Raw genomic sequence first — 22,022 nt, forward strand, 5'->3', positions numbered from 1 at the left:
ACCGTCTCCTGCCATCCAATTGAGGCAAATTGCACAGCTTATGCTGTCTACTCTGAGCTGTACCTGCCCTTCTAGTCTGCAGGCCTCTCAGGACCTATACAATCAGTTCAGCTATTTTCTTTCAATTCTATATTTCCCTAGAATGTCCCCAACTTTACAATCTTTCCCTTAGCATTAGCAGATGGTAGGGAGCAGGGGGTAGGGAGATGGAGCCTCTTTCTCAGGCCCCATCAGGAATTGCCTGGGAAGCTGTGATCAGAACTTTTCTCCAGGGCACATCTTCACTGCTGGAAAGGAAAGTGACAACTACAAGCACCTACTGTATGCTGTCTTTCACGGGACAGTCATACCTACAGTATGGCCAATTCCAGTTTGCCTCCAGGCTCAGATTTCGAGAGGCTGCATATCGCTCTGATTTCACAGTAACATGAACACAAGGATATTTTGTCTAGAATTTAAGATATTCAGGGAAATGTCACAACGATCAGGTGCCTAATAAAATACACTAGAAGTCCTGAATTCACCTTATCAGATGCCTTTGAATGCCTTTCACTCTGGGTTGTGTGGTTGGACCTTTATACTATCTCTTAGAACATGGGAGAAAATAAAACACAGTGACTGGGTGGTCGGGCATCTCCTCCGTGAAGCACTTCTGTACACACATGCCTCATGTGGGTTGAGTCAAGCTCCCAGAATTAATTCCATTTAAAGTCCAAGACACTCTCAAAATATGCCAGGCATATCTCTTCTTGTGGACCTACAAGCTTACATGACCCAAGTCTGTTAGAGGACACCGCCTCCACCTGTACACACGCTTACATGTTCACGTCACATCTACACACTGTCCCTCTCCAAATCCCGGTGAAAAATAAAGCATAGTTTTCTGGCAACTACAGAAGGGCAAAATGTTTTAGGATTAGAGTAAAAGAAGGTCAAGCTCTAAATAAGGTCTGGAGTATAGAGATTTGGCTAACTCCCCAGAAAAATCATACCAGCAGGCACAATCTGGAGCAGTCAGATTGGCTGACCAAGAACTTGATTCCACTGCCATGGAAAGGTGTCAACAGCAGATGCCCATTAGGCCCTATCATTTACCAGACTATTCCTGTCTAGCAGGGGGCAGTTTATACACAAATCATACATCAGGCTTCCCGTTCCCTGCTTTCCTAAATGGGAGTTTTAATCCGGTCATCCTGTTTTCCTTTTGCACATTGGGTTTGCCGTGGATGGTTAAATTCATCACTTGGCTTTTTTTTTTTAAACTTTAGTCAATCGTATATAATACATAGAATATGCATATATAGGAGTGTGTATGTGTGTATAATATATATCCCCACATATATATACCACTGTTCTAATATTTACTTATCATTTTTATCTAAATCAACCTTTTGTTCATTAAATATTTTATTAAGATAATTGTAAGCCCACCTGCACTTAGAAGAAATAGATAGATTCCTTGTACATTTCATCCAGGTTCCCCTAATTGTAACATTTTGGGAAAATATAGTATAATATCACAAACAGGATATTGACATTGTCACACTGTCTTACTCAGATTTTCCCAGTTTTACTGGTACCCCCCCTTTTTTTTAAGATTTTATTTATTTATTCATGAGACACAGAGAGAGAGAGAGAGAGGCAGAGACACAGGCAGAGGGAGAAGCAGGCTCCATGCAGGAAGCCTGACGTGGGACTTGATCCCAGGTCTCCAGGATCAGGCCCTAGGCTGATGGCAGCGCTAAACCGCTGAGCCACTGGGCTGCCCTTTACTGGTACTCGTGTGTGTGTGTGTGTGTGTGTGTGTTAGACTCCATAGAATTTTAACCCCTGTGTAGGTTCATGTGTCCACTACCACAGAGAAGACACTAAGCAGTTCCAATACCGCAAGGATCCCTGGTGATCACTCCCCCCCTCACTTACCCCATTTCACCGGCCCACCATGACACCCCACCATGTCACCCCTGGCAACCATTAATGTCTTCTAGTTCTAAAATGTTTTCATTTCAAAATCTCATATAACTGAAATAATACACTATGAAACCTCTGAGATCAGCTTTCTTCACTCAGCATAACTGCCATGCAGGGTCATCCTGGTTGCCTGGAGCAGTGCTCTGTTCTTTTACACTGTTGCATACTATTCTGTGATGTGGATGCACCACAGTGTGCTGAGTCATCCACCTTTCAGAGGATTTCTGGGCTGATTCCAGTTTGGGGCTATTATTTAAAAAAAAAAAAAAGCCTCCATGAATATTCATGTGCAGGTTTTGTGTGAATGTAAATTTTCATTTCTCTGGAATAAATACCCAAAGTATGACTGCTGGGCATATGGTACTTGCATATTTAGTCTTAAAAGAAACTGCCAAAATGTTTTCCATTTTACATGCATACCAGCAACATATGAGTGCTCCAGTTTGTCTGCATCCTTGCCAGCATTAGGTGTTATCACTTTTATTTTAGCCATTCTGACAGGTCTGCAAATGATGATGAACACCTTCTCATGCCTATGCTTATCATCTTGATATTCTCAAGGGTGAAGTGTACTTTCCCCATTTTCAAGTTAAATTTCTTTAACCATTAAGTTTTGAGAGTTCTTTATATAGCCTACATGCTAATCCTTTGTCAGATGTATGGTTTGCAAATACTTTCTCCCAGTCTGCAGTTTGTTTTTCAAGCTCTTTACATGGGCGTTCACAGAGTAAGTGTTTTCAATTTTGATGAGGTCCAATTTATCAATTTTTCCTTATATGGAGCGAGCTTTTGCTGACAAGCCTCAAACTCTTTACCTAGCTGCAGATCCTCAAGATTTTCTCTCAGGAATTTTCTAAAAGTTTTACAGTTTTACCTTTGACATTAAACTCTATGATTCATTTTAGAGTAACTGTTACATAAGTTGTGAAGATTTAGGTTGCAGTTTTCTCCCCTCTATGGATATCCCATTACTCTAGCACCATTCATTGAAAACTATCTTTCTTCCACTGAGTTACTTTTCCAAGTTTGTCAAAAATCAGTTGAGCATATTTGTGTGGATTTATTCCTGGGCTCTTTATTCTGTTTCATTGATCTGTGTGTGCATCCCACTGCTCATACCATACTGCCTTGATTACTGCAGCTGTATAGTAAGCCTTAATAGAGGATAGAATGATTTCTTCCACTATATTCTTCTTTGTCAATATTGTTTTAGTTTTTCTAGTGCCTGTGACTTTCCCTAAAAAATTTTCCTGTGAATTTCCCTAAAATTATCCTAATTTTAGGATAAGCTTCCTTATGTTTACCAAAAAAATCTTGTTAAAATCTTGATAGAGACTTCATCGAACCCATTGACCAATTAATTTATGGAGGACTGACATCGTACTATGTTGAGACTTGCAATTCATGAACACAGTATATCTCTCCATTTATTCAAGTCTTGTTTGGTCTCTTTCTTAAGTATTTTGTAATATTCAACATACAGAACCCGCACATGTATTATTAAATAGATATCTAAGTATCTGGTTTTCTTTGGAGCAACTGTAAAGAACATTGTGTTTTCAGTTTTAGTTTCTGCATACTCATTTTTAGACATAGAAATAAAATTGATTTTTCTGTGTATATTATACATCCTGAAACTTTGTTAAACCCACTTATTAGTTTTAGGGATTTTTTTTTTGGTATATTCCTTTGGAGTTTCCATATAGACAATCATGTCCTGCATATAAATAATTTTTTAATATATGTATATTTTAAGATTTTATTTATTTATTCATGAGAGACACAGAGAGAGAGAGAGAGAGAGAGAAAGAGGCAGAGACACAGGCAGAGGGAGAAGCAGGCTCCATGCAGGGAGCCCGACCTGGGACTTGATCACGGATCTCCAGGATCACGCCCTGGGCTAAAGGCAGCACTAAACTGCTGAGCCACCTGGGCTGCCCCAATTTTTTTAATATATTGAAATAAATTTTATATCACTATCACAAATGGAGCTCTAGCATCAACTGGCATAGAAATGTAATTCTAAAAAACAAATACAATAAAGACAAAACATAATTAAATTCCAGCTAGAAACATTTGTCTGCAGAGGCCCTCAACCTTAGCCCTGCATGCTGCTCTCGTTCTCTCTCTCTCTCTCTTAAAAGGAGAATAGTGTTGAAAATTTATTAGCCTCAAGTCAAGTCATAGGAATGTTCTACAGAATAGACCACACACCACGCCATACAATAAACCTCAATACATTTAATATAATTAAAATCATACAAAGTATGTTTTCAAATTACAATGGAATCAGAAACCATCAACAGAAATTGGGGAAATTCACAAATATGTGGAAATTAAACAAAACACTACCAAATAAGCAATGGGTTTGAAAATAAATCAGAAAAAGCTTATTAGAATAAAAAACAAAATCACGACAGACCAAAACTTATGGGGTGCAGCTAAGGCAGTGCTTAAAGGGCAATTTGAATGCCTAAATTAGAAAAGAAGAATTCAAATAAATATGCTAATCTTGCCCTTTGAAAAACTAGGAAAAAAGAGCAAAGCAAACCCAAAGCAAACAGAGGGAAAGAAATAATGCACATAGAGAAAATAAATGAAATAGAAAAACAATGGAAAGCAATCAGTGAAACTGAATGTTGGTTCTTTGCCAAGATCAACAAAACTGGCAAACCTTTAGCTACACTGAACAAGAAATAAAAGAGAAGGCTAAAATTTCTAAAATCAGGAATGGAAGAGCAAACATTGCTACTGAACTTATAGAAATGAAAAGGATTATAGGAGAACACTGTGCACTACACAAACAAATGAGATAACTTAAATGAAATGAATAAATTCCTAAAAATACATAAATTACTCTAACTCGAGAAATAACAGAAAATCTGTGTATACATATAACAAGTAAAGAAGTTGGATTAGCAATTAAAATCTTTCCACAAAGAAAAGCCTGGGTCCAGATGGCTTCACTGGTGATTTTATCAAACACTTAAAAAATTAATGTCAATCTTTCACAAACTCTTCTGGACAATAGAAAAGAAGGGAACACTTTTAATTCATTCTATAAAATCTACTGCCTTAATATACCAACATTAAACAAAGACATCACAAAAAAATGAGAACTACAGACTAATATCCTCATGAATACAGACATACAAATCCTCAATGAAATACAAGCATTAACAAAGACATCACAAAAAAATGAGAACTACAGACTAACATCCTCATGAATACAGACATACAATCCTCAATGAATACAATCCTCAATGAAATACAAGCAAACAGAACCCAGTGGCACAAAGGATTATGCCTCATGGATAAGTGGGATTTGTCCCAGGAACCACCAGGTACGCAGGTGGTTTAACATTCAAAAATCAATTAATGTAATACATATATTAAGAGAATAAAGGACAAAAACCACATGATCACCTCAGAAGATGCAAAAAAAAAAGCATCTGGCAAAATCCAACATTCATTTGTGATTAAAAAAACAACAAACTAGGAATAAACGGGAACTTCCCCATGCTGATAAAGAGGATTATGATGCCAACATCATAATAAGAATGATTAAATGTTTTGCCTCTAAGATTAGGAAGAAGACAGTGTCTGCTATTACCATTTCTATTCAATTTGTACTGGGGGGTTCTAGATGGGGTAATTAAACAAGAAAAAGAAATTAAAGGCACCCAGATTGGAAAGGAAGAAGCAAAACTATATTCACAGACAAAATAATCTTGTATACACAACGAGCATACCATAAATGAAATTAACAAAACAATCCCATTCACACTAGCATCAAGAAAAATTAAACACTTAGGAACAAGTATAAGAAAAGAAATGCAAAACTTGTACACTGACAACTATAAGACATGGGCAAAAGAAACTAAAGATCTAAGTAAAATGGAAAGGCACCTCATCATGGATCAGAAAATTTATCTTTGTTAAGATGTCAATAATCCCCGCATTGTTCTAAAGATTCATTCTCTCTTAAAATCCTAGTTGCTTTTTTTGCAGAAAATGAGAAGAGAATCCTAAAGTTCACATGGAAATGCAAAAGACCCAAAATAGTCAAACAGTCAAACAATCCTGAAAAGAAAAACTAAATTGGAGGACTTCTAATTCCAATTTCAAACTTAAAAAAACTACAGCAATCAAAACCATATGGCATTAGCGTAAGGATATATAGATCAACTGAATAGAATTAAAAGCTCAAAATAAGACTTTACATTTATGGTCAACTAATTTTTTGACAAAAGTGCCCAAAAAAATTTCAATGGGAAAAGGGTAGCCTTTTCAACAAATAGTGCTCGGAATTAGATACCCATATAGAAAAAGATTAATTTGGACCCCTACACCTCATAATACACACAATAACTCTAAATGGGTGATAGATATAAATGTAAGCTCTAAAATTATAAAATCCTTAGAAAGCATATGAGCAAATTTCTGTGATCTTAATTAACCAATCACTTGAGCATAAGAATTAAAAAGGGAAGGGCAGCCCCGGTGGCACAGCGGTTTAGCACTGCCTGCAGCCTGGGGCGTGATTCTGGAGACCCTGGATCGAGTCCCACATCAGGCTCCCTGCATGGAGCCTGCTTCTCCCTCTGCCTGTGACTCTGCCTCTCTCTCTCTCTCTCTCTCTCTATCGGAATAAATAAAAAATAAAATCTTTAAAAATAAATAAAAAGGGAAAAAATCACAAATTGGACACTATGCTTTTGCACTTCAAGAGACACAATAAAGATTATAAACAGACAACTCATAAAAGGAATAAAATATTTTCAAATCACGTATCTGATAAGGGATTTGTATTCAGAACACATAAAGAACTCTTACAACTCAATAATAAAAAGACAATTCAACTAAAAATTGGGCAGATTTGAAGAGAAATGCCTCCAAAGAAGATATACAGTCAATAAACATATGAGAAGATGTTTAACATCATAAGTCATTAAAAAATACAAACTAAAAAAAAAACTAAAAAAATAAATAAAAAATAAAAAATACAAACTAAAACCACACTGACACAACTTCACACCCAGTAGGATGGCAATAATACAAAAGACAGGTAATAACAGTGTTGGTTGAGAATGTAAAGAAATTGGAACATCACATATTGCCAGCAGGCATGTAAAATGGTACAGCCACTGTGGAAAAAAGTTTGGCAGTTCTTCAAATTGTTAAACACAAAGCTTCCATATGATCCAAATATTTCACTCCTCATAATATACCCAAAAGAAATGAAAACATATGTCTACACAAAATTTGTCCATGATTCTTTACAGCAGCTCCTTTTAAAGTGGCCAAAAAGTGAAGACCACTCAAATTTCAAGTTCATTCAACTAACGAATAAGAAAATAAAATGTGGTATATCCTTACAATGAAATATTATTCAGCCATAAAAATGAATGAAGTACTAGTAAGGTTACAACCAGATGAATTTCAAAAACATGCTAAGTGAAAGAAACCAGTCACAAAAGACCATGTAAGAGCATGATCTGATTAATACAAAATGTCCACAAAAAGCAAATTTATAAAGACAAGAAAGTATAGTAGTGGTTGCCAGGGGCAGGAAGCAGTTGGGCACTGGGAGTGACTGTAAATTGGCATGTTCTTTGTAGGATGAAGGAAACGTTCTAAAATTAGATGTGATGATGACTACACAGCCCTATAATTATACAAAAATTTATTGACCAGCATACTTAAAACAGGTGGAATTTATGACTTCTAAATTAGTTCAGTGAAATATATTTGTAAATAAATTTAAAATTTTAATTATACATTAATAAATGTTTAAAAACTTACAAACATCAAACTAGTCTTTCCCTCTGACTTAATCAAGCTGGGCTTTTTAAATTGAGGTTTGAAAGAGAATTGCAAAGGGAGTCCTTTCCTTGCTGCATAATTCAGTAACAAATAACAAATAGCAGCTAACATAACTTTGTGTTTAACGAAAGATATAGACTCCACACTTTAAACCACACTGCAGGATTTTGAGAAGTCACATTCAGACCTCACTAAGGCCAAACTAGAGAAGAAAGGTAAACTAACCAGAAACCTGAACTAGTGGGACGGTGGTCCCGTGATGTCACCGCTGGATGTAGCACCGGGACTGTCTCCCACTGGAAGGGCTGTGCATGAATTTATGGTTGAAAGTGAGATGGATGGATAATGTTAGCTGGGGCATTTTGAAAACTGTACATATAGGCTGGGCACAAAGCAGAATAGCTGTTGAGGAGAATTCTATACCACTGCATGAAAGGCGAATTCCACCCTGAAACATGGTACATCTCCTTCAGGTATCTGCCCTCAGCAAAGGCTGTCTCTACCCACCCACCCGACCCCCTTCCAATGACAAAAGTTAAAGTGATTCTTTTGCAATTCTAGACAAGCAAGCTATTTCAGTAAAGAATGTATAAAACTAAAAAAAAAAAAAAAAGAATGTATAAAACTATTTCAGTAAAGTATAGTAAAGAATGTAGAGATCTGAACTAAGTCTAGGGAGTTTAAAGATTTGTCCAGCCCCCAGAAAAACAAATAATTAAGTGGTGTTTATGGCTGTTATTATAAACCAACCCAATGCAACATGATACAAAGCTTTTGAAATCCTGAAAAAACAGAGCAATTTGTCAAAGGCCATGTTAAGAGCTTTTGCAAGATTTATTTCCATTGTTTATCAAACTTCTGCTTAATCGTACTTGGATGAGCAAAACCTGAGCATGACATTGCTGTTTTATGAAGACCAATGACTGGAATTGCAGAGAGTTAAATAGCCAGCGAGATGGAGATGATGCAAATTCACTATTTCTTTCTTATTGCATTTTTATTTGGTAAAAATAGCTAGCTTATCAGGCTGCATAAAGCTCTCATCAAATCTCTAGTTCCTGTGGACTGGATCCCTGCAAACTTTGCTCTAAGTAAAGCAAGGTCACCCAACCAGTGTCTCTGAAGGAAACCAGTGTTTCTATATGACACATCACCTTCAGATCCTAGAAGAAAACAGTGAGATTATATAGACCCGACTATAACCTTAAGTTAAAGTTAGAACTAAAATAAACATGGATGCTATGGGAAATATTATGAATTCTAACTCTATTTACCATTTGAAAGTCTTATTAAAATGGCCAGTTGAAATAATGTCAATAAAATTTTTAAAAAGTAACAACAAAAATAATAAAAGCATTTAGCCCAAAGACCTCTAGAGTCAGAGATGTAAATGTGCAATTTGGTTTTAGTATCCACTTCTAGGTGATCCATCCAATTTGCATTTCCATATTATTTTTCCTTAATTCTACTCTGGTTGAACAAATACTACCTGGACCACAAGTGAATGACTATCTATTAAATCATTATTCTGAGAACAGACTTAACAACACAGGCATGACAGCTTTTTACATGTAGACATTCAGAGATGAAGGATATTCACTACACAAAAAAATTTTTTTAATGCATCTTACCTAATATCTGAGAGATCACACTTGTTTCCAGCAATAGCCATTACAATGTTTTCTGGACCGTGCTCCTTCAGTTCTTTCACCCATTTCTTCAGGGTATGAAATGAATCCTAAACCCAAAATGTAAATAAATTAGTCATTGGAAAGTCTCATCAACACAGTATTTTACCAAGTAGAAATATAAACCTAACTCAATTTATCAGAGAAAAATATTTTTAGCAAACGTATGTGAATATGTTAACATCCAGCCCCTATCTTGGCACAAAACTTCATATTAGTTGTTACACCTAAATGGCCTATAAAAGTTTCCTTTTCTAAAACTGAAACTTGATGAAGAAAATCATACTAGTAATTTTCTTCTATAAATGCCATTAATTTAAAATGATAGCCTTGACGCAACATGAAAAAGACTTAAGTCGTAGGACCAGATATGTTCATGCTTATTTCACGACAGAAAGAGAAAGAATACATCTATACATTCTCTCTCTCTCTCTCTCTCTCTCTCATGCTCTCTTCCTCTCATCGTGTTCTCCTTTTTGCCCTTCACTCACAATCGTCCTGCAGCAAACCAGTCAAGGTAAACACTAGGTTTTTAGGTAGAAATGGTCAGGAACTCATGGTTGACAACAGTGATGGATCATTAAACCAGCAGTCCTGTGGGCTGAGTCAGAATTCCAGGAGTGGAAAAAACCAGTCTGCAAACCACTGCAGTTACTTGATGGATATCCTAGATCCTCAACATGATAAAGTATACTTTAAATATGGTATACTATATATATGCAAATACACTACACATACATAAACATTATCCTTGACATTTTAAGTAGTGTGATTGAAACACTAATAGAAAGTATTCTCTAATTATAAAACATGCAGAACTTAAAAATAATTCTCCCCTTCCTAAAAAGTTGACATTCTGGAGAGCAGTAGTGGCAATTAAAAAAAAAAAATCATTGTTGTTCATTTAATTTGGCTAATAAATTTGAAATGTTGCATTACATATAGGTGAATAAATTCAATATATGGTGCTGCATATCCCTGGCTACCATGCTATGAAATCTCATTCCAGGCTACTGGCAAGACTCACGCAGTGAAGTCTCTGCTTTGGTCTTTCTAAGGCAGAGAATCAACATAAATAGCATCTAAATTTTAAAGGGGGCATTCTTACCTGTTTGGTAATATCATATACTATGACAGCTGCAGCAGATCCACGGTAGTACATGGGAGCCAGTGAATGAAACTGTTTAAGAACAATGAATATTTTTAGGCCAAAATCAACACATTTTATGCAACCCCAAATTAAATATAAAATTTTCATCCTACATTAGCCTTATAGAATCCCTGAATTTCCCCTAGTATTTTCCCCAGGAGCCATATTAGGCAATAAATTCTCCTCCTTGACTGCACATGTGCTTGTGGCTTATAGACCATGAAATTCACTTTTGGGCTAAGGCCAAAAATAAACTTTATTTTAAATGTTCCTGTTCTATGAATTTTTTTTTCTCTACTGCTCATTACTTATCTAATATGACTGACCCAGGGCAATCTCATTAGACTTACTCAGTGGTAAGAAAAAGATGCTTGCCAAGTGGAGGAAAAGAGGAGACTGGCACAGGTCACAAGACCCTCACCGTGTCCTTAATGAGGAACACTGAGCAAGGGCACCTCCACAACCCGCCCTCAGCCTGCACGGCTGCTGTCCCTCAAAGGCACACGGTGACACACACAAGCTCTGTTCAAAAATGTGAGCAAAGCAAGACTCGTTGGTCACTAGAATTCTTTCTCCCAAAACAGGATAGATAATTATGCTGAGGATACTGCACAGATTCTATGTACTTTCTGAAGAATAGATCTTTGAAAGCTGAGTAGTCATAGACAGCTCAACAGAAAAATGGACAAAGGATATACACAGATAAGTCTCCAAGGAAGAGACATAAATTGCCAATAAGTATTTTAAAAATTCAATTACAGCAAAAGAAATTAAAATAAAAGCATGAAGAGGCATGTGTTAATTTATTCAGTATTAAGAAGATTTATTTTATTCATTGTTAGTTTGGATTTGGGCAGGGGACCACTCTCATATGTTACATGGGAATGTATTTTAGACCTTCTTGGGGCATCTGGGTAGCTCAGTGGGTTAAGCATCCGTCTTGGGCTCAGGTCATGATGTCAGGATCCTGGGATCTGAGCACTGAGTTGGCCTCCCTGCTCAGCATGAAGTCTCCCTCTCCTTTTCCCTCTCCCCCTCTGCCCTGCTTGTGCTTTCTCCCTCTCTCAAATAAATAAATAAAATCTTTGAAAAAAAAGAAAAAGACCTTCCTATGAAAAGACTCTCAACATCACTTATCTTCAGGGAAATGCAAGTCAGAATTACAATGATATATCACAACTGTTAGGATGCCTGCTATCAAAAAGACAAAAGACAACAAGTAATGGTGAGGATGCGGAGAAAAGGGACCCCCGATGCACCTTTGGGAATATAAGTGGGTGCAGCCACTATAGACAGGACTATGAAAGGTACACCAAAAACACATAACTATATGATCCAGCAATTCCCCTTTTGGGTATATACCTGAAAGAAATAAAATCAAATACCTCGAAGAGATCTCTGTATTTCCATATTCATTGCAGCATTACTCACAATGCACAAGATATGGAAACAACCTTAGTGCCTACTGACTGAATGAATGAAGAAAATGTGGTGTATGTACATACACAAGGGGATATTATCCAGCATTTTAAAAGGAAATCCTGCCATTTGCAACAACATGAATGAGTCTAAAATATATCATGCCAAGTGAAATAAGCCAGAAGTAGAAAGAAAAAAACTGCATGATCTCACTTATATATGGGATCTTAAAAAGTCAAATACACAGAAGCAGAGAGAAGAAGGGTAGTTACCAGGAGTGGGTATGGGAGAGAATTGGGAAGTTGGTGAAAAGGTACAAAGTTGCAGTTATATGGGATGAATAAGTTCTAGAAATAGAATGCACAGCATGATGACTGTGGTTAATTATATTGTATTGCATCTGGGAATTTGCCAGAAGAGTAGATTTTAGGTGCTCTCATCACTTACAAAATATGTGAGAAGATATGTTAACTAGTTTGACAATAGTAATAATTTCACTATGACTATGTACATCAAATCATTGTGTTGTATAACTTAAATATATAATTTTTTAAAGATCTTATTTATTCATTTGAGAGAGAGCGAGAGCAGGGGGAGTGAGAGTGGTAGAGGAAGAAGTAGGGCTCCCCACTGAGCACAGAGCCCCACACGGGGCTTGATCTCAGTGCCCTGGGATCATGACCTGAACCAAAGGTAGACTGAGCCACCCAGGCACCCCAATATATTATTTTTATTTTTAAAAAAGAGATACTTTCTTTAAAAGCCATTGTGGATGATATATACCAAAAGTTAAAATGTGCATATTGTTTGACCCAGTAATTTCACCTACAGGAACATATACTGGAGTGATCATCACATACAAAGATACTCATCCCTATGTTATACATGGGAGCAAATATTTGAAAACTAATGGCTCACCATACAGAATCCATTAATGGTATCTGCGTATAATGGCATATTCTGAAATAACTGAAATGATGGTGAAGATTTTTATTTATAGGAAAAGATTACATACTGTTAAAGGAATAAAAAAAAGTCTCAAAGCAGCCTATGGAGCATGCTACAATTTAGGATAAAATGTGAGTGGGTAAATCTATGTGTACAGCTATAACAATGTTTCTCAAAATGTTAAATGGGATTTCCAGTGATTTGTACATTTTTCTTAAAAGAGTCTGCATAGCATTATGCATAGCATAAATGTTTACAATGATTTTTTAAAAAAGAAAATCGCCTTTTAAGTTTAAAAAGAAAAAGCAGTAATTTTTATTGGAGAGTAGGATAAGGAGCAGGGAGGGAAGGAAGGATCAATCCTGAAGCTTTTCCAGTGAACAACAAAACCCTTGCTCATTCATGTTTATTTCCCACACAATACTTATCACTGAATAAAGACCTGCCAAAGGGAAATGATCCTATTTGGGGATATGAAGCACATCAGTTCCTGAGATTTCCCTCTTAATGCACTGAAGAGAGTTAGTGTGGCACTCTCAGGAGTGTGGAAGGAGGCAGGCTCTTTCTCACCTCCCCAGCCCCTGTGCAAGCCTCACCCTGGACAGAAATTGCTCTGGTGCCTCTGTGGTTTTTTAGAAAAGGGAATGTGTTGGATAGAGCTCAGGATGAACCCAGGAGTTCCCAGCTGACAGCCTTGGCCACTTGCCAGGAGTCACTGGAGGACAGCGGGCCATTTACCACCCATGCCTTTCATCTCCACTGCCCAACACTGTGCGTTTGTTGTAATTGTCAGGCATCAATAAATCTATTTTCAATCCATCCTTTGGAAATCCACTCCCCGGTATAGAAAATAAAATCAGAATTCCTGCCCAAATGGAGGAAAAAACAATGTATTTTTGAAACATTCCTGCTTTGCTAAGGGTAGGGAATGCATATAAAGTGTCCTTTAGCCCAACTATATAAAATGCCTTTTTTTTTCGAAATAGCTTCTATATAAGAAAGGTCCACATTAAACAACACCATGTAGGTATAAAATTTATATTTCAAATATCAAGATATTTGTGAACTTAAGCACAGAGATGAGCAAACTGTGGGCATCTTCTTAAGACAGAGTTCATTTTCAGCTCTGATACCACCAACTGAATCTGAAATGGTCACTAGTGTGCAGGTCTCATGAATTATTGAATAGATCTTTGTATATAATGCATTACTTGTTCTTTCCTTCCTCCAAATGGAATCATTTTGAAATAAATCTGTTGGTGAAGCTACTTAAATGACTTTAGTGCCGGGGACTTGGGGGTTTTAATGAGTTAAAAGTTCAAGTCTCAGTTCCAAAACCCAATAATGTATTGACCAAAGGATAATATTAGTGGAAGACAAAAAGATAAACCACTTCTAGCCTACAATGTATATACTCTTCCCCATACAAATATAAAAACAAAAGCACCACAATTGGCTTTAATACTCAACATGACATAATTCAATTTCCGTTGAGCCCAAATTAAGACTGATGAAAACACTCACATAAAAGATTCTTTTAGAAATACAGTTTCATAATCACAGGAGGTTGCTATAATTTTTAACTCTCACCTTAACGAGTTCTTTGAAAATTAGCAAGACAGACGCCAATTCAAAATCCCTTCTTCCCTAACTATCCAGCAAAATATCTAGAATACCAAATTAAAGTGCTCAGATAACTCTCAAGTGGCATTTAATTATTTAGAAGAAGCACAGGGAATTGTGAAAAGTCAATCTAACTCTCAAAAGAAATGTCCTTATTGTGGGTGACTTTGTGTTTTTTAATTGTTGCATCATCTACAGAATAAAAGAGAAGGGAATGGTCTTCTTCAACCTTCTCAGATTTCTCAGCTTTTACAGATAGATGCTAACCCTGTGCTCACTTCCAGCAACTGGGAGAAGGATAAGCGGGCATAACCTTTCTGGAAAGCAATCGAACAATGAATATCAAGAGTCTTGAAAATGTTCACACACTGATTCAACAATTGCACATCTGAAGGGAATGATCCAAGATGGTCACAAGGGAACCAGAATTCACTCCAGAATACCAGTAATGCTGAAAAACTGGAACACACTTCAATGTCTAGCCATCAGGGGCCAGAAACATAAATTTGTCTAGACTCCCTCTGAGTCTAGATCTCTTCATACTCTGCCCTTAGCCATACAATGGACTGCTGGGCAGCAGTGAAACTCTCATTTCTGAAAAATATATGAGATGGCAAAAGAGACAAGTGGAGCAGTCTGGTACTTCCCAAGGGTCTTCTACAGAACCCTGGGCTCATGAGGTGATTTTTGGAAAAAAGGTTTCTTGGCCAAGTAGGTTTCAGAAATGCTATATGTAATAATGATCTTCTAGAGATTTACAAAGTATTATTAGTACATTGAAGGCTCTGAAAATTTCTGTAGTAAAGAAAACTATTTGTTTCAATTTTAACTTAGACTACTCAATTTTTTTTAGCCTTTTTTCAAGTAATATTTATTAACATCTTGAGACCTAGTATGCTCAGAATCCACATTGAAGGCAAAGTATGAAGAGATCTAGACTCAAAGGGAGTCTAGATATCCATGCCTGGCTCTATTCTGGTAAAATGTGGGTAGCGGTGTGGGAAACAAAAGCAAAAGAAAAAAAAATCAATTTCCTTACAATTTACAGTCCATTGACAAGTCCTTGAGACAGGCAGAGTGACTCTCCTCTAGGAACTCAACTGTCTCCATGTTAATTAATACTTTAGCTTAATATTAGCTCAAACTCCAGGAATCTGTAAGTCTCCTCTAACATAAAAATTTCTTTGGGGGCATCTGGGTGGCCTAGTGCTTGAGCATCTACCTTTGGCTCAGGTCATGATCCCCGGGTCCTGGGATCAAGTCCTACATCAGGCTCCCTGCAGGGAGCCTGCTTCTCTGCCTGCCTATGTCTCTGCTTCTCTGTGTCCCTCATGAATAAATAAATAAAATCTTCAAAAATAATAAAAATAAAAATTCCTTCGGAAACTTTCTTTGTCTCAACCCCCCTCGCCCAAGATATATGTTAGCAATCATCCTTCCAAGATAGACATCTGAAGGGTCTCATGACTAAGATTTTACTAGATAGTGTAAATGGCCTTTTCCTAACAACGGCTAAGCCCCTCAAGGTCCTGGAAACCTTGCTTCCAAATTCCTCAGAGACTTATGCTATCCCTAACCCCCTCCTAACTTGAAAGTATATAAACAGCCATTTCTCATGACCCCAGTGCAGCTCTTTCTGAAACTCGGGTCCTGTCCTCATGTTTTAATAAAACCACCCTGCTTGCACTGAAGATGCCCCAAGAATTCTTTCTTGACCACTGGCTCTGAACCTCAATATTTTCATGTCAGTTAGCAGTGAGGGTGGAGTCAGTGGTGATAACTAAGGTTTTTCTAGCTCTGTGATGATCCTCATGGCCAAGGTACGACAGACTCTGGATAGAACCTCCTTCCTTTGCCCTGCTCTTGATTCTTCCAAGTGCATTACCTACAACACAAACCTTTCTTCCCTTCCCACACCACCCCATTCATGTGTGCATGCACACACTAGTCAGCACACAGTGGAAAGTATTATTCCAGGAAATATCCTAATCCTCCAGACCACCCAGTCTGCTTCAGGAAAAATTCCTTAAATGCAGGTTTGTGGAATCATAAATTCCATAGCAGCAAAAATTCTGCATGTCAAGAATGAGCAGTAGTGGAAAACACATAAAGTTTCCAAACAAGGACAGGCTCCAGCTGGGCTCTGTCCCCCAGACGAGAATTATCCAAACCAGACGGCTCTTGCATCAAGTCCAGGAACTTGTAGGGATTGGTTATGTGCTATGATTTTCAGAGGACACTGTCCCTGGTGAGTCACTTCGATGCAACCAGGGAGCCAATGCTGGTCGGTCTCTGATCCCAGCACACAATCAGAAATTCTCACCATCCCACAGAACCCTGAGGCCATGGACAGTCAAGGGCAGAAACCAAAACATATCCCGTGGTTCATTAGGATTCAAACAAAGAGGGAAGTGGTAGAGGAAAATTCCTGACATTCCCAACATTCTCAGCTGGCAAAAGCTGAATGGAAAAACCATTACTGACTGTTCTTTCTGTGCCATTCAGAAGAACATTTCTGATTTTTACACAGACCCTCTCTTTCCACAGAAAAGCAGAAGGCCTATATAATATGCCCACTCAGATGTCCTAAAATCCAATAGTAAGTAAAGCTGAATAGAAAAAGGGCTGGGAAACTATAAGGCAGACTATTAACAGTAGTTATTTCTGAATAATGCCATCATAGGCAGACCACTACTGGTAATATGTCCAGATTTTTCTTTAATTTTAATAGGACACACTACTTTTACAATGAAAGGGGATTCCCACCCCCCTTCTTTCTTCTTTCTTTCAATTTGCCAATTAAAGTCAAAGAGCTTCCTTGGCATTCAGGGATCAGGGCATTGAAGCAAACATATCAGGAGGAAGCTGGGTTTTAGAAGTAACCTGATCTCTGTTTGCCTCCTTTTTGACAAGGTAAGGTGCAAACCTTCTTTAGTAGACAATGATACAACACAAATCCAAACATCTTTCTACAAAAAAAGGGGGGGTTGGAGAGTAGGGCATGGGTTAGTGTTTTTGTAAAAGACAAGGTAATGAACTGGCATATTCTGATCCTTAGAATAATGCATAAGACAGAAGTCAAGGTTTTGAAATGATGTAGAAGTACATTTTTTCCCACCCATGTAATACCCAACTACAGAGAACCTCAACTCTAATTCCTATCTGTTAGCAAACCAATGGAATTTCCTAAAAGTCCACAACTCTGCCCCACCCCGTCCTTAAGTTCTCTGCATTTCTCATCCCACACAGCCACCATTCATTTAAAGGAAATGCCATGAGGTTTGGTCATGGCTCCCCTTCCCTCTGTACTCTGCTCAGGTTGCTCTGAGTTTTCCCATCTGTATACAGCCCTCCTGTTCACGATAAACACCCCTCTTCGAAAGAAGTCTCCCTGCAGAATGGGACAGCAAGCAAATATCACCTGGAGCAGGACAGACCTTGGCCCATGGGCCCCAGAGCAGGGCCTGACCCCGCGCTCCCTGGCAGTGTTACCCATCCTGCAGTCCTGCCAACATGGTACCCGAAGGAAAGCCTGCCTTGCTGGGCACCCATGAGGAGATTCCCTAGTCTGTGACAGCACCTTGGTAAGAAGAGATCAGATCCACACAAGACACACCTGCAGGCATGTGGTTTCATTCACCCCCAAAAGCACCAGGCACCCAGGCCTCTGTGCTGAGTTCACCTAGTGCAGCCTGCAGACTCATCTTTCCTTGACTGGTTATCTGGAAGTTTCTACTGGAGTATTTGGATACTGCAGTGGCCTCCACACTGGCCACACAGCAGCCAGAGGAATTCTGTTTTTAACTTCTGAGTTATGTCATTTACATATACCATCAAATCTATTTTTGACTTTTTAATTGTGGAAATTTTTCAACCATACGCACAAGAAGAGAGCCTGGTACACTGTGCTTCCATTCTCTCATTCCCTAGCCTCAAGATCAGCCTGAACACATGACCCCTGGAATGTTTCCACCTCCCCTCCCACCTCACCCCTTACGCTGGAATCTTCTGAAGCAAATACTTGACGTCATATTATGTTAGCCCTAGAGCACAGTGGTTTTTTTCTTCCAACAAAGTCAAAGGGTGGTGTTTTTTCAAAATCATTCTAACTTACTAAGCATAAATCTGAACTCTGTCCTGTGGTGTCACTCAGGCACACAGTCTTCCTCCCTCTCTCTCTCTCCAGGCCCTGGCCTCCTCCCTGCTCTCCGAACATGCAGCCACATGGAGCCCTGAAGGTCATCCTACATGCCTTCCCCAGCCTAGACCCTCACTCACACATGTCATACATGTCTTCAACTGCCACCTCCTCTGAGAACCTCTCCTGACCCCTTATCTGGATCATAGCAGGGACTCAACAAATATGTAACAACACAACACATGTGATGAATCAATAACCCTGTGAAGGCAGGTTAACCAGGTAAGCTTGTTCCCATTTTACAGATGAGAAAAAAAGGCTCAGAATGGTTAAGTAAATTGCCCACAGACACACAGCTCTTAAATGGTGTCACCAGACCTTGAACACAGATCTTCTGACTCCAAATTCCATGATCTTCCCATTTCTCAGTTGCTTCTCTGCGTGAAACATTGCATGAGTTGATGTAATGCAGATATGGGCTTATACTAAATGTTTTCACTCCTTCAACACTTGGTACATAACAGGTATGTTCTAAGGAGTTGGCAGAGAGAATAACAGCCCCAAAGATATCCCCATCTTAATCCCTGGGACCTGTGACTACATTATGGTACATGGCAAGGGGGCATTGAGTCCTAATGGAACTAAGATTGTTGACCGGCTGACCTTGAGATGGGAAGATTACCCTGCATGATACACTGTCCAGCAGCCCTGCCTATGCCTTGGTATTGGCCTGGTAAGTTCTTTTCCGACTTCTGACTTTCAGAACTGTGCGTGAGTGAGCTTGTGCTGTTTTGAACTACTAAACATGAGGTAATCTGTTACAGTGCCCCTAGGAAACAACTAGAAGGTGAAGAAGGAGGGTGGGGTCAGGCTACATTTTCAAGGGGGCTGCTCTGGATAGAAATGTCTCCAAACAGCGAGCTCTGCGTTCTGAGGACACTCGAGCTGTTCCTGCAGAGACATGTCCCTCTGCGCCTCCTCGGGAGCACGCTCTTCTGTTACTCAGTGATGACCATGTGCCCAATTTCCTTGTCACAAATGACATCCACAGGCTTGGTAGGCCCTTTGGTTTGTACTTCAACCAGATTTAGGAAATTAGGTGCACAAAAGTGAAAAGGGAGGGGAAAGAGAAGTGGGAGTGGAGAGGAGGCCAGGGGAGGCGAGAGGAGAGAAAACATGACCAAAGTGCTTGTTAGGTTCCTCCTGGGCGCAACCGGGCCGTCCGGTCCTCAGGGCTGCCTGCAGCCTCTGCCCCCGACTGTCTCCAACCCCGGAGGCACAGACAATGCTGTGCAATTAGAAGCCATTCAGGGCCTCCCAGACCAAAGTCCAGCCCCGTGGAACATCGTTCCCTGACTCGAGAAATGTCTTCCTGCAGCGGCGTGGCCACCCGGCCCGGAACACGCCTGGAACGTGGGCAGGGCAGCCCGGGAGCAGGGAGCCCGGCCACCGGGAGCAAAGGACAACGCTGGGGTCTGCTGTGACAGAAGGGGGCTGCGCATCCTCACCTTGCGAGGCTTGAGGCTCCACACTCCCTCTCTGCTGTTCTTGTCCACCTCCCGCCTCCCTTCCTGTCGCTCTGGCCACTGGCCGCAGGCTCGGGTGCTGGGAGTCTCCCTGCGGACTTGCTACATTTATTGTATTTATTTATTTTTCAGTCTTTCATACCATTTTATTTTCTCTCTTCAACCATAATAATATGATATCCAAATTTTGTCCCGATTGGAGGGTCGGTAAACACAGGCTTATCCAGCCCACTTACAGGCCAAGGCAAATGCTGCTTCTTGAAATGGTCCCACCAGGGAACCTCTGCTCATCCAACCCAAGTCGCCCCTTTGCCCGGCTTTATCTTCACTATACTGTGTGGCCACTTCATTGAATCTCATTCCATTTATTTTAAAATGCAAACACATCCCTTGTCTTTCTCTCCTACATCTCAAGTCCTAAATGATGCCCCCGCCCCCATGTGGGCCACCCCTGGTGCCAGGTGTGCCAGCAGAGGTACTCCAGCCCCCTCACGCTGCCACCACAGACGGCAGGGCCCTCCTCCAACGCCACAGTCACACTTTCCTTGCAGCTTCCGTCACCAATTTTTTTAAGATTTTATTTATTTATCCATGAGAGACACACAGAGAGAGAGAGAGAGAGAGAGGCAGAGACACAGGCAGAGGGAGAAGCAGGCTCCATGCAGGGAGCCCGATGTGGGACTCGATCCTGGGACTCCAGGATCACACCCTGGGCTGAAGGCGGCCCTAAACCGCTGAGCGGTTTTTTGTTTTGTTTTTTAATATTTTTGAAATATCCCTGGACCTCTTCAGCTGTACCGCTTTTATTTATTTATTCATTTCTTTAGGATTTTATTTATCTGATACAGGGAGAGAGCACAAGCAGGGGGAGCAGCAGAGGGAGAAGGAGAAGCAGGCTCCCCCCTGGGCAGGGAGCCCGACGCAGGACTCGATCCCAGGACCCTGAGATCACGACCCCAGACAAAGGCAGACACTTGACCCACTGAGCCACGCAGGTGCCCCTGCTGTACCACTTTTAAATCAAGTGATTGCCAAGGCTCCTTCTAAACGGAGGTGACGTGGCCCAGCCCTATGGATAGCAGTAGCCCTTTACCTCATTTTCCACAGCATCTACGGGATTTGTAAGCTTCTGCTGTGTCTCCGTATTCCTTTTGAGGGAGTTTTAGGGGAGTGGAGGGGAGAGGAGGAGTATTTCCCTTATCAGGATAGTGATCTGTACTGATTCAAAGCACTGATCTCTTGTGATAGGCGGGGAAGGACAGCCAAAACCAGGTCCCGACGCTCTTCCACCAGAGGTAAAGTCCTAGGAGAGTTGATCTCTCGTGGGTGTGGGAAAGGTGCACTGGGGTGAAGCAATTTCCCTGCGGGTGCTAGCTGCCGAGGCCGCGTGGAGCTGGGCCTGTATTTCCATCCGCTGCACAGCAAGCCCAGGAGAAAACAAAGAGCAGCTCATTCTGGGCTTCTAAGAGGCCCCATTCTTCAAGGACTCCCAAAGGTCAAAATTTCCTCTGACTTGAGCCATGGTCTATGAAAAGAGAACCACTTTCTTGACTGCGGAGTCCAGGGCCCCAAGGAAAGACAGAAAGAAAGCAAACAAGTTTCTTTTGCTTCTTGACCTCAGCTATTTGCTGCCTCCTTCCCTTCTCTTTTCCCGGGACCCGCTGAGACCCGGCGTTTGGGCCCCAGCCCTGCCTGGCTGCCCCTCAGCTGCCTCTGCACATGTCATCCTGTGG

General features: G+C 39.9%; 1 protein-coding gene across 3 annotated transcripts in view; it reads right to left on the reverse strand.

Moving 5' to 3' along the window:
* RAB31 (RAB31, member RAS oncogene family) overlaps positions 1 to 22,022 on the reverse strand; it is a 128,580-nt gene that overhangs the window by 32,549 nt on the left and 74,009 nt on the right. For all 3 annotated transcript variants that reach the window (XM_072828720.1, XM_072828723.1, XM_072828721.1), the window contains 2 exons: positions 10,594 to 10,665; positions 9,429 to 9,535 (listed from right to left, as the gene is read on the reverse strand). In XM_072828720.1, coding sequence (XP_072684821.1) covers positions 9,429 to 9,535; positions 10,594 to 10,665 — 179 coding nt within the window. The remainder of the gene's footprint in view (positions 1 to 9,428; positions 9,536 to 10,593; positions 10,666 to 22,022) is intronic.

Source organism: Canis lupus, chromosome 6, assembly GCF_048164855.1.
Source record: "Canis lupus baileyi chromosome 6, mCanLup2.hap1, whole genome shotgun sequence".
Taxonomy (NCBI): domain Eukaryota; kingdom Metazoa; phylum Chordata; class Mammalia; order Carnivora; family Canidae; genus Canis; species Canis lupus.